This window comes from Caenorhabditis briggsae (genome assembly GCF_000004555.2).
Source record: "Caenorhabditis briggsae complete genome, chrX, whole genome shotgun sequence".
Lineage (NCBI taxonomy): Eukaryota > Metazoa > Nematoda > Chromadorea > Rhabditida > Rhabditidae > Caenorhabditis > Caenorhabditis briggsae.
The window spans coordinates 13,405,649-13,422,400 of record NC_013491.2 but is presented as its reverse complement, the minus strand read 5'-3'; the positions used below and the strand labels follow the sequence as shown (position 1 = coordinate 13,422,400).

Sequence of the window (16,752 nt, the reverse complement as noted above, 5' to 3'; positions counted from 1 at the left end):
TTTCGGTTGTAATTCGGAACGTTTTTTAAAATAGAAAAAACAACGTCATTGTTTCAGTGTTCAAGTGTTCCAAAAAGTTTCAAAGAGCCCTAAGAGTTTCACTGGACTGAAGAATTTATTCAATTAATAATCTAAACTAATATAACACCTTCGTGTTACGTTTTGCCTACTGAACACAAGGCCAAAATTATGGGATACGAGGAATCGGAAGATTCATAAATCATCACCGACGATCCCGGCAACCCGAGGTGATAATTAGCTCACCTCGTATTTTCATTATCTTTTGTCCACTATCAGTTGCCTAGATATTGTACAGTTGACTCTGTTAGAAACATATTGTTTTAGCTTTGCCTTTTTGCTCAAAATTTTTTGTTCGATTTATAAAAAAAATCTACTTTTCCATTTAATTTTCGAAAATTGTGAAAATGATTTCTTAACTTTTTTTTGATTTTAATCTCTCCAGAAATTTGGATTCAAAACTTGAAGAAACTCAAACTGGACAGTATTAGGGCCTTCTTTCACAGGTTATGGTTTTTTTTAAATCTTTAAATTGAAAAATAAAAAAACACGTTTGAACATATCGTTTGAACATATAGCAATGCTTTATATAAGTTGATAAATTTCAATTTTTCTAAGTGCTGAGCGTTCGGGAAAAAATACCACAAAGCCTTTAATAGTAGGGCCCCCACACTGTAACTTTTGAGATCAATTCTTTCAGCTCCTATGCAAGATTTCGAAAATGTGTCAACTGAGAAAACACTTCTGATATTATGAGAACCGATTTATCGGTTTACAACTTTCTTATGTTTTTAACAGTAACCGAGATAATATGGCTCGAAGTCGAATATTAGAAATTTTTCTATTACAGGGTAAGTTTTTGACAAGGAACATGTTTTCCGAGGCACAAGTCTATGCAATCTAGAGTCTACATTAGGTGCTAATGTTTTTTCTACAAAAACTTGAGAGCAGCTGGTACTGTAATCTTTTCAGAGTAACTTGAAACTACTTTTAGAAGTTATTAAAAATTCTATTGAACTGTTAATATTTTGTCTTTTATTTTACTTACCCATCTCTCCTCATAATGACATCTGCCTGAAAACTTTCCAGCATTTTCTTGTGTAATTGTTGTTGTTGGTTTTGATTGAATTACTGTCACAAATTTTATCTTACTACCTATGAATGAGTTCTTGAGAGGTATATTTAACGGTTAAATCGTGTCACGTGGAATAATGATGGTCATAATCTTGATGATGACACTTTGCTGAACATTCCCAGAGGAAATTGATTTTTCGTGGAACGAGAACCATCGGAGTAATTTGCAGTAAATAATGGCACGTTTCAGCGCAAACTCTAATTTGCACGTTAAAGGAGCTCCAGATAAAAGAAATTCCCGGAATCATACAACAAAAATTGAGATAATTCCTAGCTGTTGAACTTTGGCTGGCACACCAACAGGAAAAAAACATTCACAGAAATGTCTACTTTGTACATTCCATTTGTATTTTATGCTCAACTTTTTTTGTATGGAAACGAAATGTGACAGTTTCTTACAACCCAGGAATATAGAACACCAGGAATATATAGTTAAAAAGGAAACTAGTAAAATGAATAGCAAAAAGTTTTGAGGCCAATCGACAAATTAATCATGATCTGTTTTTGTGTTTCTCATCTTGTGCGGTAATATTCAAAAACAAAACAACAGTAGTCTTTCCTCCTCGATTGTCACATTTTCCCTCATCTGGTTTCTACCGTAAGCCTCTTTTTCTTTTCATTCTTCTAAATTTTATTGAACTAAATTTTTTCGCATTTTCTCACCGATCACATAATCTCCTACCAAAATGCGCGAAAAGCGTGTTGTATGTTTTGATAAATGTTGAAGTGATAAGATCATCACTCATGGTTTATACAGTGCGGTTAGAAAGAAGAATACTGTTGCAAGAAAGAATACGCGAGATGAATAAAGTGCCGATCAGACAGAAAAGTTCATTTCGGCGCTGAGGTGAGAATTTGATGGATTATTATAGTGGTGACAGTCCACACGCGACCGAAAACGAGATGAAGAGGAAAATATACATCGATACCTCAGACCTTGAGGAGATGAGGCAAAACTATTTGAGATGATGAGAAAATCTATCGGTTTTTGGTTACGTAACGCTCGTCTAAACGATATTCCTAGTGTCATTGGTTGGTATTGCGTGTGCTACTATGCAACAACGGAAGTATGAAGACGTCAATTGGTTTCAAATTGAAATCAAGAACGAGAAAAAATAAAAATTTGAGGAGATATTTGGAGTTCAATTCAGCATGATGAGAGTTTCACATTTTAGCACTTTTGTACCATTTCCAAGAACCAACCAATGGAAACTTTGAAAACTCAATGCAACGTGGATGTATTGTCTTTCTGAATCGTGGACATAAATTAATGTACATAAAAGTTCTGAAACAAAAAAAAATATTTAGAAATAAAATAACATGAAAACAGGATATGAACACATCTTTATTAGCTCCGATATTGAAAACCAAGAAGACATGATAGAACTGTTTTTCATGAAAAGATTTAATACCACCTAATTTGTAGAAAAAAATTGAAGAACATCTAGAAACGTTCATATTTCCCACACCTCCCCACCTTGATTCCTAAGAGCCAAAAAACTTCATTCAATGACTGCTTCATTTTTTCACACTTCAAATTAATAAAGGTTACTGAAAGTTCAAATCTAGCTGTGAACAGAAGTGTCTAAATACTCGCATGGGCAGGTGTGTTCTGTTAAACGTGGTAATGCAACGTTTTCCTTATGTTTATGAGATTTCCACACAGATTGGCTCATTAACATGTCTACAGTTTTTTTTTTGAACACTTTGAAAATTGAAAGGCGCAACTGAAACTTCCAATTTCACGTGTTTATTTAAACATTTTTAACTGAAAGCAAACATCCAACAACAAAATAGGCTCAGTCCTGAAAAATCAGATAAAAATCGAAAATTTTAGTGGGACCTTTCAACTCCCATAGTTAGGCACCACAACAAAATTTTCAAAATAGATTTTTCCCAGTTTTATTGTTGGATTGTCTTCTCCTACTTTACAGAAGTCCATTCCCAAAATTTCAGCGAAAAATCTTCATTCAATCCCGAGTTACACACCATTTTGTATCAGACCTCAATGTACTGACTTTCTCCTCATTTTTTTGCGGTGCGCAGAAAAGTGGGCAGGGTTTAGAAGCTTGCAATACTGCGGCGCGGAAAATTCGTGAAGGAAATTAAAGAAAAAGCTATTAGACGCGAGAGAGACCCGAACCTCCGCCTGCGTCAGATCGGCGCGCGCACCCACTATCCAGTCGGCCACGGCTGCACTCGCGGTGGTAGCTTTAGAGGGAAAATATGAATGTGTGACTCTTCGCTGCCTGCTGCCTTCTTCCGGTGTTGCTTTCTTCCTATGTTTTAAAGAAATTGATCTGTGAATGATAAGGAAACAGACGTATAACACATTAAGGGCGTCGATAGAATTTTTTAATTATAATTGCTCTTAGTGGCAAATTTTGCGTAGAATCTTATGGTGAAAAGAAAATCGGTGGCGCTCACCTGTGTCACCTTCAAAACTTCCAAAAACTGAAAATTTTGAAAGTTTGGAATTTTCGGATGAGTATCAAAACTACTTAGAGGTATCCAATCTTTCTGAAAATTGGCAGAAGTATACACAAGACTTAGTTTTACCATAATATGCAAAAAAAAATTGGGGTCATCGCTGAAATTTTTTATTTATTTTAGCTGGAACTTTGGCTGAAAATTGTGAAACAAGGGCGTCGTTAGAATTTTGATTTTATTTCAAAATCCAATCCCCCAGTTCAAAAACTATCAGAATCCATTAAAAAATCTAATGGCGCGAACTTCCATCCAACACTTTTAGTCCACTTTGTCAGTCCCACTTCTATTTTTCGAAGTTTTCGAATCAAAATAATAAAGTTATCGAAGAACTGATAATTTCATTGGATTCAGCGTAGTCGATTACATAGGGACAAGTTCTCACCAAAAAAATAATGGGTTTCTAACGCCCGGTACAAGCCTTCAAAGATGGATTTCTGAAAAGGGGAGAAAAATTTGGTCGCCCCGCCCCCTTTCATTGCGGTGCCTACCCATAGTCCCGTTTTTTGCGATGCTTTCCAATTGATGCAGATAGAGATACGCGGGTGAAATGTCACGGTTCAGCAAGATGTCTACCGGATATGAGGTGTTAAGAAGTGCAAACTTTTCCAATTGACATATTCCAGCAGATACGAACGTCTCATACATCCCGGACAGTGTTCACATTCACAAGAGTTGGGAAACCATATCAAAAAAGTTGTTAATTGAAGCAAATTTGGTTCTCGATTAATTAATAGTGATGGAATTTTTGGACAATTTTTAATTTTGCTGAAAGGCCTTTTTCGAAATTTTGACATTTGGTAAATGACTCCTTGTGACATCTATGTATAACAATTTTCTCACAACAACAACTGGAACTAATTCTATTTATCAATACTATACTCTATAATGACCCGAGTGTGTTCATAAAGTAGCATTGCCCTGTGAAAGTGAGGGGAAATGACTTCTTGAACGCAGACAGGTGTCACCAGTGCACACATGGCCCACCAAATCTGTAGAGGTTGTAATGGGGAATCTTGTCTGTTACACAGACTTTGTGTACAAAATGAGGGAGTTTGAACATGAATCGGAACAATATTTCAAAGGTTTCAATTTTTCGGAAAAAGTACGGACTCTACTTTTTTAAAACGTTTAAAAAACGATGTACAGTACTAAAGAAATATTATATTTTGAATTTTTCAGCGAAAAATATTAATCTTCAGAGATCAGCAAAAGTACTTCAGATGTTTCAGTTTGTCTCATATTTCTAGCGCATATTGAACAAAATCAGAGCTTCTTGTTTGTAATTGACAACTGTTTTGTACAAATCGAACTAAACGAGATAAGCGGTTTGTTTCAAACTGGCACAATTTTGAGTTTAGTGTTAAGTATGGCACTTGGAGCAGTTTTTTTGGATCCAAGCGGCTTATCTGATCTTGGAGTTTGGCAGAAAATCTTACAATTGTAAATCTTACAATCAATGATAGAACAAAAACAACCAAACCTGAAGTTATCATTCTTTTTTGAAGATGTATGAAACACTCACATTTGGAAACTATACAAAAACCGGATAGAATATACCGGAAAGCACTGAAAATCGTTTCGATTCTCCCTATTTACATCGAATTTTGCCACTATTTACTGATTATTATATCCAGCAGTTGGGAGATAAAATTGACTTGCATTGCAATTTATTTAAAAAAAAACATTTTTCAGAGAGGATTCGGTGGCTGTGATTGGAAAACATCTAGAAAAACAGTGTCTAAGTGATAGCAAGAATAGTGATGAAATTGAAACTGGATCAACCTGAAAAGAAGCTGTTTAACCGGTTTTCTACGAATTTCTGACCTCCGTTAAAAAAAGGATGGACAATAGTGAACCAAAGGATATCAAATTTTGACTGTTCCAGTAGAAAATTATACATTTTGAAGCCACGAAAAAGTATTCCATAAGGTCTTCATTTCTTCAGATTAAATTAAGCAAAAATATTTAGCCAGAACAATTCTACATCCCTCTTCCCTTTATCCCCTTCTTTTTCTCAATTTTATTGCCCGCGTTTCGATGCAAGGAGAAATAAGCTTCTACTCGCACCCGTTTGCAGATATAGCCTTGAGAACCGTAGAACTCCTATGCTGGTACGCGATACATCCGCGCAATAGTTGTGCCTTTTGGGAATGTAATGAATATGACTGTAAATGAACGATCATGAATCATGTTCAAAGTGGGGAACGTTGTTCCGATGTTTGAAAACACACAGTTTCTAGATATCTCACCTCTTTTCCTGCAAAAACTGTAGGATGTTTTGAAAAACAAAATATTTGCACATCGATCGATGCTAACAAAATCATTATTTGCTCGAGCTGGAAGTAGAAAAAAATCTTGAGAGAACAAATAACTGTAGAAAGGTTTTGATAGTAAAAAAACAAAAGAAGTCGAATGCTTGGAAAGATGTCATCTATGGCAAGATGTTGGTCCAACACAGCTTAGAAGTTGTCTGCATGACCTCCGACTGAGACCAAAACTGGAACATCGGAATAGTAGCAGTCTTGCTCATCTTCAATTGCTTGACATCTGATAAATTAATTTTGATTTAGTTTTCCTCAAAGATTCTCACCCACACGGGATATGCTCCTGAATATGTGGAAGATCTGGTTCGTTGGTGTAGTAGTTTCCGTTTGGTCCGAAATAAATTCTGCGACAGAGCCAGACGATGCTATCAATGATAGAACGCAAACAACCAAACCTGAAACTGTAATTTTTTTTGAAAATTTCTGAAACACTCACATTTTGAAAGTATGCAAACACCGAATAGAATATACTCGAAAGTACTGAAATTTGTTTCAATTCTCCCTATTTACATTGAATTCTGCCACCATACACTAATTATCATATCCAGCAGATGGGGGCAAAAATAATTTGCATTGAAATTGATTTAAAAACATTTTGCAAAGAGAATTCGGTGGCTGTGATTGAAAAAACATATTTAATAATGTTTCTGAATTATAGCAGCTATATCTGCAAACGGGTGCGAGTAGAAGCTTATTTCTTCTTGATTCGAAACGCGGGCAATAAAATTAAGAAAAAGAAGGGGATAGAGGGAAGAGGGATGTAAAATTGTTCTGGAACATAACACCAGTGAATGCTGCGAGACATTTGAGGTCGTCCAAAAATTTAGATATTTTGAAAAGTTAATCAAGTCCTGGCTATGCTAGAAATATACACATAGCAAAAAAAATATTTTTTTTTTCAATTTGATGCATACTTTTACGCTGAAATAACAACATTACAAGAAACCAGTTGAAACTTTCCAACCGAATATATGTGATTCCTGTAAATTTTCAAAAATCAGGTTGCAAGAAAGAAGAAAAGGCCCATGGCTTGCTTCAAATAATATTGATATATTTGCGATTTTTTAATGTCAACTTTGAAAACTTATGTAAAGTTGGGAGCATTGCAGGAATTCATTCCAGAAAACATCAAACCATTTGCAATAGAGGTTGTTTGCTTTTTTTGCTAGCGCGATAAGTGAAATACAAGGTTTTTTACCTCGCTGAATGTTCCCGTATGTGAGTGCTATGACTTTATGGAGCATGTTTTCATTTTTTTTTCTCTTAACGCTTTGCATTTTTCACGTATTTCTATAAAACCGTGAAGTGAAAATAATTAATTATTCCAGGATTTGACAAAATTTCTTCATAACAAAACTGATATTTTTGAGGTAATCGATCTGTGTCGAAAAAAAAGAAACTTTCGGTTCAACCTAATATCAGTAAGCTGGTGCGCCTTCGGCCTAGTTGCTCATTGGTCCGTCGCTTTGATTCGTGCCTCACTTTTTCTTAAAGGGTCACGTAAATCTATTTTATTGTTTAAGTTTTCAAAAGGAGGCCTGAAAAAGTAGTTCAGATTTCTACATTCTGTGTGAAAAATTTCAGAGCATAATAAACGAAATTTGAGCCTTTGTAATTGACAAGTTTTTCATACAAACCCAATTGAAAGAGATTACTAAACTGGCACAACTCTCCTTTCAGTCCTAATTTTGGCATTTTTGCATTTTCTTTTTGATTTCAAGCTCATATGATTTTGAAGTGTGGCAAAAAAGATTTAATTGTGAAAAAAACTTTCGAGGCTTCAACATGTATTTTTTCTCATTAAAACCGTCAAAATTTGATATTCCTTGGTCCACTATTGTAAATCATTTTTTAAGGGACGTCAGAAATTTGTAGAAAATCGGTTTAACAGATTCTTTTCAATTTGATCCAGTTCCAATTTCATCACTAATCCTGCTATAATTCAGAAACATTTTTAAAAAAGTTTTTTCAATTACAGCCACCGAATTCTCTCTTCAAAATGTTTTTAAATCAATTGCAATGCAAATTATTTTAGCCCCCATCTGCTGGATATGATAATTAGTGTATGGTGGCAGAATTCAATGTAAATAGGGGGAATTGAAACAAATTTCAGTACTTTCGAGTATATTCTATTCGGTGTTTGCATACTTTCAAAATGTGAGTGTTTCAGAAATTTTCAAAAAAAAAATTACAGTTTCAGGTCTGGTTGTTTTCGTTCTATCATTGATAGCATTGTCTGGCTCTACCGCAGAATTTATTTTGGACCAAACGGAACCTACTACACCAACGAACCAGATCTTGCCCATATTCAGGAGCATATCCCTTGCGGGTGAGAATCTATGAGGAAAAACTAAATTAAAATTGATTTATCAGATGTCAAGCAATTGAAGATGAGCAAGACTGCTACTATTCCGATGTCCCAGTTTTGGTCTCATTCAGAGCTCACGCCGATAACTTCTAAGCTATGTTGGACCAACAACTTCCCATAGATGACATCATTTCAAATATCCTGTTTCTTTTGTCTTTATTACTTTTAAAACTTCTCTACAGTTATTTTTTCTTCTTTCACGACTCTTTAAAGTTCAGAGCTCGAGCAAATAAAAATATTGATAGCACCAAGCAATGAAAAAATTGCGACATATTCAAAAATATTGTTTTTATAGAACATCATACAGTTTTCGCAGGAAATTAGGTGAGGTATGTAATAGTCGTCTGTTTACAAACTTCGGAGGAACAACGTTCTCCACTTCGAACATGATTAATGATCGTTCATTTACAGTCATATTCATTACATTCCCAAAAGGCACAACTATTGCGCGGATGTATCGCTACCAGCATAGGAGTTCTACGGTTCTCAAGGCTATATCTGCAAACGGATGCAAATAGAAGCTTCCGCCTCTTGATACGAAGCATGGGCAACGAAAATGTGAAAATGAGGGCGTTGGATTGAAGAGGGATGTAGAACTGTTCTGAAACGGCCTGACCTACTGCTTGTGTAAAGCAGTAGTAAGAGTTTTCAGACTTTTTGGTGGTAGCTTTGATGACTTGACTGCTTGGAGAACAGGAATTCATTCCAGAAAACCTCAAACCTCTTGCAGGGGAGGTTTTTTGCTTTTCCGCTGAATAAGAAAATTCCTTTTTGTATTCAATTTCATTTTTCAGGTATTGGGATTGACCTGCTGACATAGAGATATGATACAAATTTCAACAAAAACTACAGTTCAAATCTTCAATTCAAAATCACAGTCAACTGTTTAGAGATAATTATCATTATTATATTTTTACCTCTGAATTTTTTGGCGAAAAATTCGGGGGGTACAATGATTCGGGGGTACAACGATTCCGGGGTACAATTTTTTTTTGACGAAGTTTCTGAATTCCTGAATTTCAGAGCTTGAAAATCTCAGGATTCGGAATCTGAGAATTTCGGAACTTCAGAGTCTGAGAATCTGAAAATTTCGGAACTTCAGAATCTGAGAATCTGAGAATTTCCGAATTTCAGAACTTCGAAATCTCAGAATTTCAGAACTTCAGAATTCTTAGAATTTCAGAACTTTGGAATTCCAGGATTCGCAATCTGAGAACACCGTAACTTCAGAATCTGAGAATCTGAGAATTTCGGATCTTCAGAATCTGAGAATGCTAAAACTTCAAAATCTCAGAACTTCGGAACTTCAAAGCTTCAGGACTTCAGAATCTCAATATTTCAAGAAAGACAATGGAGAACTGTGAAATGATTCTAACAAATTTTACAAACGGATTTTAATGCCAGTCGATACTTTCCTCACTTCTAATTTTTCTCAATTTTATTTCCTAATTCTTTTTCATTTCCTTTTGTTTCTCAATATTCCTTCGTATTTTTCCCAATTTTCCGTTTTTCCCAATTTTTCTTTATTTTCTCAATTTTTGCGGTAATTTGAATTGTTCTCATTTTTAAATGATTTTCTAGATCATTGATTGAAGGAAACAATCACAATTTAGATATTTCCCACAAAATTCGAAAATCCCAAAAATTGGCCCAAAATGAGCTATTTTGTTTCGAAAATCGTTCGAACAGGCAATAAAACATTTCAAAAACTATAAAATTAATTTTTTTCGATAAATTACCACAAAAATTTGAGCAAAAATGATGAAAAGCGAAGGAAAACGGAGAAAAATGGGAATTGCGATAAGATCTCAATTTCGCGAAATTTTCCCATGAAAGAGAAAACCCCGCAGCTCGGCCACGGCAATGACGTCATCGCTCGCAAATTTTATTTTTGGGATTTTCTCCGCTTTCCTTCTTTTTTCATCATTTTCGCACAAATTTTCGTGGTAATTGGTCGAAAAAAATTAATTTTATAATTTTTGTAATGTTTTATTGCCCGTTCGAACAATTTTCGATAAAAAATTCATCAGCTCATTTTGGGCGAATTTTCGGGATTTTCGAATTTTGTGGGAAATAGCTAAATTGTGATTGTTTCCTTCAATCAATGATATAGAAAATTGTTTATAAAGGAGAAAAATTTAAATTACCGCGAAAATTGAGGAAAATTGAAAAAAATTGGAAAATTGAGAAAAATTGGGAAAAAACGAAGGAATATTGAGAAACAAAGGGAAATGAAATAGAATTGAAAAAACAAGGAATTGAGAAAAATTGGCATTCAAAAAACACAAAGGGACCCTTATGTGATTTTTTTCTATCAAAAATTTTTTTTCGAGCTTTTTTTATATTTTTTGATCAAACAGACAAACAATCCAAAAAGCAAAAAAAATATAGAAAATTGTATTGAGAGCTCAAAATTCGGCTCAAAATGACAAAATTTTTGCTACCGGGCCTTCCGGGCCGGGCCCGGGCCTTGAAATTTTCCTCATGCCCGGGCTTTTCTGAGATTCTTAAATTTGGAAATTCTCAGATTCTGAAGTTCCGAAATTTTCAGATTCCGAATCCTGGAATTCTAAGAATTCTGAAGACAATGAAAAAAAGTTCTGCCGTAATTATTGAAAATTCAGAAATATTGAGATTCTGATGTTCTGAAATTTTGAAGTTCCGAAGTTCTAAGATTCTGAGATTTTGGAGTTCTGAAATTCTGAGTTTCTGAGATTCTCAGATTCTGAAGTTCCGAAATTTTCCGATTCCTAAATACTGAAATTCCAAAGTTCTGAAATTCTAAAAATTCAGAGATTTTCAAGCTCTGAAATTCAGGAATTCAGAAACTTCGTCAAAAAAATCATTGGTAGATTGTACCCCCGAATCGTTGTACCCCCGAATTTTTGTACCCACGAATTTTGTACCCCCGAATCACCAATTTTGTACCCCTAAATCAGTTGTTCCCCCTTTTACCCTCGATTCATTGTACCCCCCAAATTTTTGGCCAATTTTTTTCAACTTTTTTTTTCAGAGAGCCACACTGCGAAGTCAAACTTCTGAAACCACGAATCTTCCCATCATGATTTCCTTATTTTTTATGTCCCAAATTTTTGTTATAAATCTCATAGTCTTTTAACCCAACACTCTTGTTTCGAAATATAATTTTCATTTCATAGGAATCGAATAAAAATTTTGATAAAATTTTTTTCAGACCAGCTAAATGACTAATGTTTTTTTTTGCCTCTGAACCATTCAAAATTCTGTAGATCATTCGTTTTTTCTGATCTCTCATTTCTTTTTTTATTTTTTGATTTTTTTTCTTATCTTTTCTATTCAATGAAGCTCGACTTTCGAAATAGACGGAACGTTGATTGAATACCGTAAACCCTGTATAAGGAAAGTCCTTCTAATAGAAAGGCTTTCCGAGAGCGACTAGGAAAAATAGAAGGGTCCTTTTCAAAATGTCTTGTTTTATCAGTGAACAAATTCCGAAATTTCACAATTTCAATTTGTCGAAACAAACTTTTTCGCTAAAAAATTTTGCTTTAATTTGCAAAATTAATAAATGGGATTGAAGGTCCTGTTATTAAAGCGCCCTCTGGAGGTATATGAAATAACAGAAAAACCGGCTCTTTAAATACAGGTTCACGGTAAGTCGAAAATAATATCAGAAATTTGAAAAACCTATCCGGAATCAGTTAATTAGCAAAACTAGAATAATTAGCAGCTGTTTTTCAAAATAGCTGTCTCAAAAAATGATTTTTTTGAAATTAAATAGAGTGGTTCTCAACATTCATATTTTCAGCAAAAAAAAGCAATATCATCTGAATATTTTGACGTTCTTACGCTGCCAAAAATAGTCAATTTTTGAATTTTTTCAGATAAATCTTGCTCCTCGAGTTCTTTCGATAACGAATATTTGCAATTTCAATTTTTCCGGTGGTTCCCATCTAATGTTCTCATGTAAAAGTTTCTTGGCCAAACCAAATTCTACTCATTGATCATTTCTCCGCCTTTTTTTGATCGGAAGCTCGGCGTCTCTCAAAATTCTACTATTGTTTCAAATCTTTCTCGCGGATATTCTGACTCATCAAATTTGTGTCATCATTAATTGCACCGTTTTTTTCCTTTTTATTTATGGTTTTCCATTTTTCCCCCCATCAGTCTCTTATCATTTTTTTTCTCAATTCAAATCTTTCCAGAAGTCAGCTCTTCTTGGCTCATCGTCTTCGATGGAATCTTCTTCATCTCCAAGAACGTCTTCAGTGCTTCCAAACAAAAAATCTGTAAGTCATTCCGTCGATTAGTTCCCTTTAAGTTGGGCAGCTACTTCGCGATCAAGCCTTTGAATTTGACCGAATTCGTTTGACAAAATTCGACAAAATTTGACAAAATTCGTTAACTTAGAGTCTTGACAAAAGTAGCCCACATTTACCGAGTAGTTTGATTCTAATTGTGAATTTGAATGGAATTACTTGGAATTTGGCCTAATCCTTTCTTATACATCGCTTTTTTCCAGAACATGAATCACGACGGAAAGGCTCGGCCCACCGGAGCACCGCCACCACTTCCGGCAGCTTCATCCCTTCCGACGTCATCCCCTTTGCCATCAAGCAGTATTCCTTCTCCACCCGGACCCCCACCTCCATCGCTCGCCAAGCCATCTGAAGATCCATTGAAATGTCTGAAAGCTCGAAAGAAAGGAAGGACAAGCTCCTGTGTTGGAAATTCAAACTCGGGCAGTGCTCAAGACAATTTGCTAATGGAGCTCCAAGAACGCTTCAAGGGAAGAAGAAAGCTCTCTACAACCGACGAGGAGGAAGAACAAGATGACGAAAAAGCTGGTCGATCAAAACAAGAAGAGGTTTCACAATCCGGTCACCTGGACCCAGAAGTTTCACCACAATTGCCCACAATTGAAGTGGTACCGGGAACAATCCCAACTCCGCCTCCTCCTCCACCTCCCCAAGATCTTCTAAAAACTCAAAAGATTCCGGTTTTGATGTCGTATAGGTTGTCAACTCCCGTCACTTTTCTATCGTCCAAGGCATCTTCTTCTCAAGCTGACGTTATGGCAGAGCTAAAGGAAAAAATGGCGAAGAGAAAATCGATGGCACAAGAATCGCCATCATGTTCATCAACGTCGACGTCAGCTCCGAATGGCTCTTCAACTTCCCCAATATCTGATCCAACGTCTCAAAGAGTTTACAAGAGAACGGCGGTGGCCAAGCTCCAGCTTCCACCGGTGCCATCACCCTCTACAAAGCCAAAGCTGATCTCGTCTGATTCATCAGAAAAAAAGGAGGTTGACAAACATCCGGAGCAAACGGTGAAGGCTCGGGATTCGAAATTTCACACGGTCCCTGCCGAACGAAATCGAAGGTTAACGATGCCACTTCTCGCTTCTCACTCAACAAACACGGAGAAATTGGTGAAGAAAACAAATGAAGAAGAAGGAAAATCTGTACCGACTCAGAGAAGTTTTAAGGACACCCTGGTAATGTGGAATAACAAAGCAGAGGTAATATGTTTTCTAAAATCGACTGTGTCATTAACTCTTTTCTTTCAGAAAACCAAACCATTTGACCAGTCCCGGTTTTCGTTAGTTCTAAACCGGAGAGAAACATCTCGGAGACCAGATTCGACGGCCAGGACCACAACTGGAGAGCAAGGCAAGACAGCGAAGGAAGCAGTGACAACAAGAAATGAGAGCTGAAATTTGTTTCGATATCCATATGATTTTTTTCGCTTTTCACAACGAGTAGAGTACCTATTTTTTACCATTCATTTTATATCCTGAAAAACACTAATAGTTATATAATAAAATCTGTATTATCTTCCTTTTTACATGAATATTTCAAATGTTTCAGGACGTTTGCAGTCTTTACAGGACTCCTGCAGACTTTTTCAACTGGATTTTCCCAGTGAATTTTTTTTTAAATTTCTGGTATACTTAAGAAGAAAGGTCTCATGTTGGGGCTGTCGATCCCGAAAAAATCTGATCGATCATTGCAGCTGTCTCAACATTATGACAATGATATTAATTTTTGGGACCGATATCATGGGACCGACGGTACCAGCTTGGGACCACTTTTCCTCGATAAATCCGGGATATCAATGAGACGGTTATTTATATAATGAGAAATAAAAAGTACCTTTCAATTATCCAATTTGAAGTTGCATATCTTCTAATTTCAAATTCTCTTCATTCTCTTTGTTTTTCAGCCAAACAATCACTTTCAAGTTACTCTGTAAGCAAAACACGTTTAACGGAGAGTATCATATTGTTCAGACAAAGAACTAACCGTCAATTCTTGAGATCAATTCAATCCTGGACACTGTACTGCAGATGGCGTCATCCAGAAGCCGAAAAAACTGGGGAATACTGCACTTTCTTCTCAACGAGTACATGGTTATATTTCACGAATACATCAGAATCATTGCTGAATTGTGCCATTGTATCTTCCCCAATCAAACGAAACTGATGAAAGCAGATTTCGTAGATCCAAAAATAATTCATTGCAACCAAAAAGGAATCGATGAGTTCTTGATGTAGAACATGGATCTCGTTGTGATCACATCCCTGACATGGTTGAGGTATGGTTTTTCTCTTTGTCTGAAAACATTCTCCTTCTTATCGCCAGGTTTGCTTCGATAGTGGTGACACTCTCAGTAACATCGAATTTTCTTTCTTTAGATGTTTGTAGATATTTGTGACTTTGTTCCTATCGTGCTATGCGAGACGTTCAGACAAGACTGTAGTTTCCAGATGCATACGTTGAAAGTGGAAATCCATTCTTGTCAGATGGGATTTCACTGGCATCAATAGAAATCGGTTTACCGTCATGCCTGAAGCAGCTCCGGAAGCATCAGCTGATTCCACCTGATCCATGCACTGCTTGAATTGGTTTGACGGTACTTGTTTCGTCCGACACTATTTGTGGGTAGACGTGTACCCCGGATGCATCAGTAGGAAGTACCTTGAACGTGGTGGAACGGGGTCAATTTAATTCGGAACAAAGAAAACTCACTTGTTGATTTGATCTTTTGAAAATCCTTTGTTCTTTTTTCGGATGCGTTGCATTGATTTTAACTTGTCGTTCCTGCTCCTCACGGATTTGTTTCTGCTCAGCGATGTGGGTTTTTCCGTCTTGTCGCTTCTCAACTTCACGAACAAGACGTTCCTGGTGCTCTCTAGGCTCACCTTCCCTGTCTGTTGACGTACGAGCTAATGATACATTTTCTCCTTCATGACATGTGGGCATGGCCTTCTGAAGTGACAACAGCAGCCGAACGATGGGTCACAACAGTAGTCGGGATCAGGAAATTCTAGTTGGTTCCAGAAAGCTGAGAATCTTCTTTTTTTTTTTTGAAAAACTGCTTTGGAAAAACTTACTCATGCTCCTGGAGCACGTATTATTGGATTCATGGAGCCCAATCCAGGATTCATTTTTTATCATGGTATTGTTGTCGCACCATCGGTTGTACTACAAATACCATGTTGTTCAATTGGAGCAAGAGCTGGAGAAATATTCCAAGCGTCGGCAGTTTTTTTGAACCAGCTTTGGTAGTTGCAGAATCTTAGCAACAGCAGTAGGCGTTGGCATAATAGTTAGTTTGTTGTGTTGGCACTTTGAGCATCGTCAATGGTGTAGTTGTCGGACCAGCTGATCTAGAATAACAGATTTCACAATTGGAGAAAGAGTAGGAGCAACATTTCAAGCTGTGGCAGCCGTGGTGACTGAAAATTCATTGTTTATAGATACCATTTTTTCATTTCCACATAAACTTACGGCTTTTTCATTTTTGGTGATTGAAATGCAACAATGTTGGCCTTCTCATTATTAGATTAATTTTTTTTCTGGGACTGATTGGCACGAATGTCAGTATGATAATTACTTGAACCTCCACAAGATGAGTTCCCGGCCTTGGTAGTTGCAAAAGTCTAGGTTGCCGGAGCTTCGTTTCCTTCTACTACCTTTTCTACGTGTTATTGATATTTTGCGGGAAACTGGAGAAGCTGAAAACTTGAAATTTTCCCATACTTGCGGACGGGTCCAAATTCAAAACGAGATAAAAAATCAATCTGGGGAACTACATTTGAATGGTCCCTCAAAAACGAATTTTCATGAAGGCGGCTCTATATGGATGATTTTTCATTGTGGGATGGTTGTGGGATGAAAAACCAGTCGTTGTCGGATCTATCTCAAATTTTATTGAACCCTAAAATAAACTAATTGTTATTGTTCTTCTATTTTCTCGAGATATTTTCTCAGGTAATGTTGTTATTGAGCAGTGATTGTGATAAGGCTTCTGCAATTCACCACATTCGTTTTTTTTTTCATTTTTCACGACTTCCAATTTTTCCATCATCATCACTCGAAACAAAAGATGGAATCACGAATGGTATAGGATTCATTGCTCGCCAAAATTTAT

The 16,752-nt window shown here is 36.2% G+C and overlaps 3 protein-coding genes across 3 annotated transcripts; 1 reads left to right on the top strand and 2 right to left on the bottom strand.

Moving 5' to 3' along the window:
- Positions 1-6,101: 6,101 nt before the first annotated feature.
- CBG27825 lies at positions 6,102-8,755 on the bottom strand (the record flags this gene model as incomplete). The annotated part of the gene is made up of 3 exons (XM_045240007.1): positions 6,102-6,121; positions 6,237-6,361; positions 8,691-8,755. 3 exons carry the CDS (start codon positions 8,753-8,755, stop codon positions 6,102-6,104), a joined length of 210 nt encoding a protein of 69 aa, XP_045099896.1.
- Positions 8,756-12,548: 3,793 nt separating this feature from the next.
- Positions 12,549-14,032, top strand: CBG16780 (the record flags this gene model as incomplete). Its single annotated transcript, XM_002645051.2, has 3 exons — positions 12,549-12,602; positions 12,836-13,837; positions 13,886-14,032. The coding sequence occupies 3 exons, from the start codon at positions 12,549-12,551 to the stop codon at positions 14,030-14,032; spliced, it is 1,203 nt and encodes a 400-aa protein (XP_002645097.2).
- A 446-nt stretch (positions 14,033-14,478) lies between these two features.
- Positions 14,479-15,581, bottom strand: CBG27824 (the record flags this gene model as incomplete). The annotated part of the gene is made up of 2 exons (XM_045240006.1): positions 14,479-14,565; positions 15,348-15,581. The coding sequence occupies 2 exons, from the start codon at positions 15,579-15,581 to the stop codon at positions 14,479-14,481; spliced, it is 321 nt and encodes a 106-aa protein (XP_045099895.1).
- Between the last annotated feature and the right edge of the window lie 1,171 nt (positions 15,582-16,752).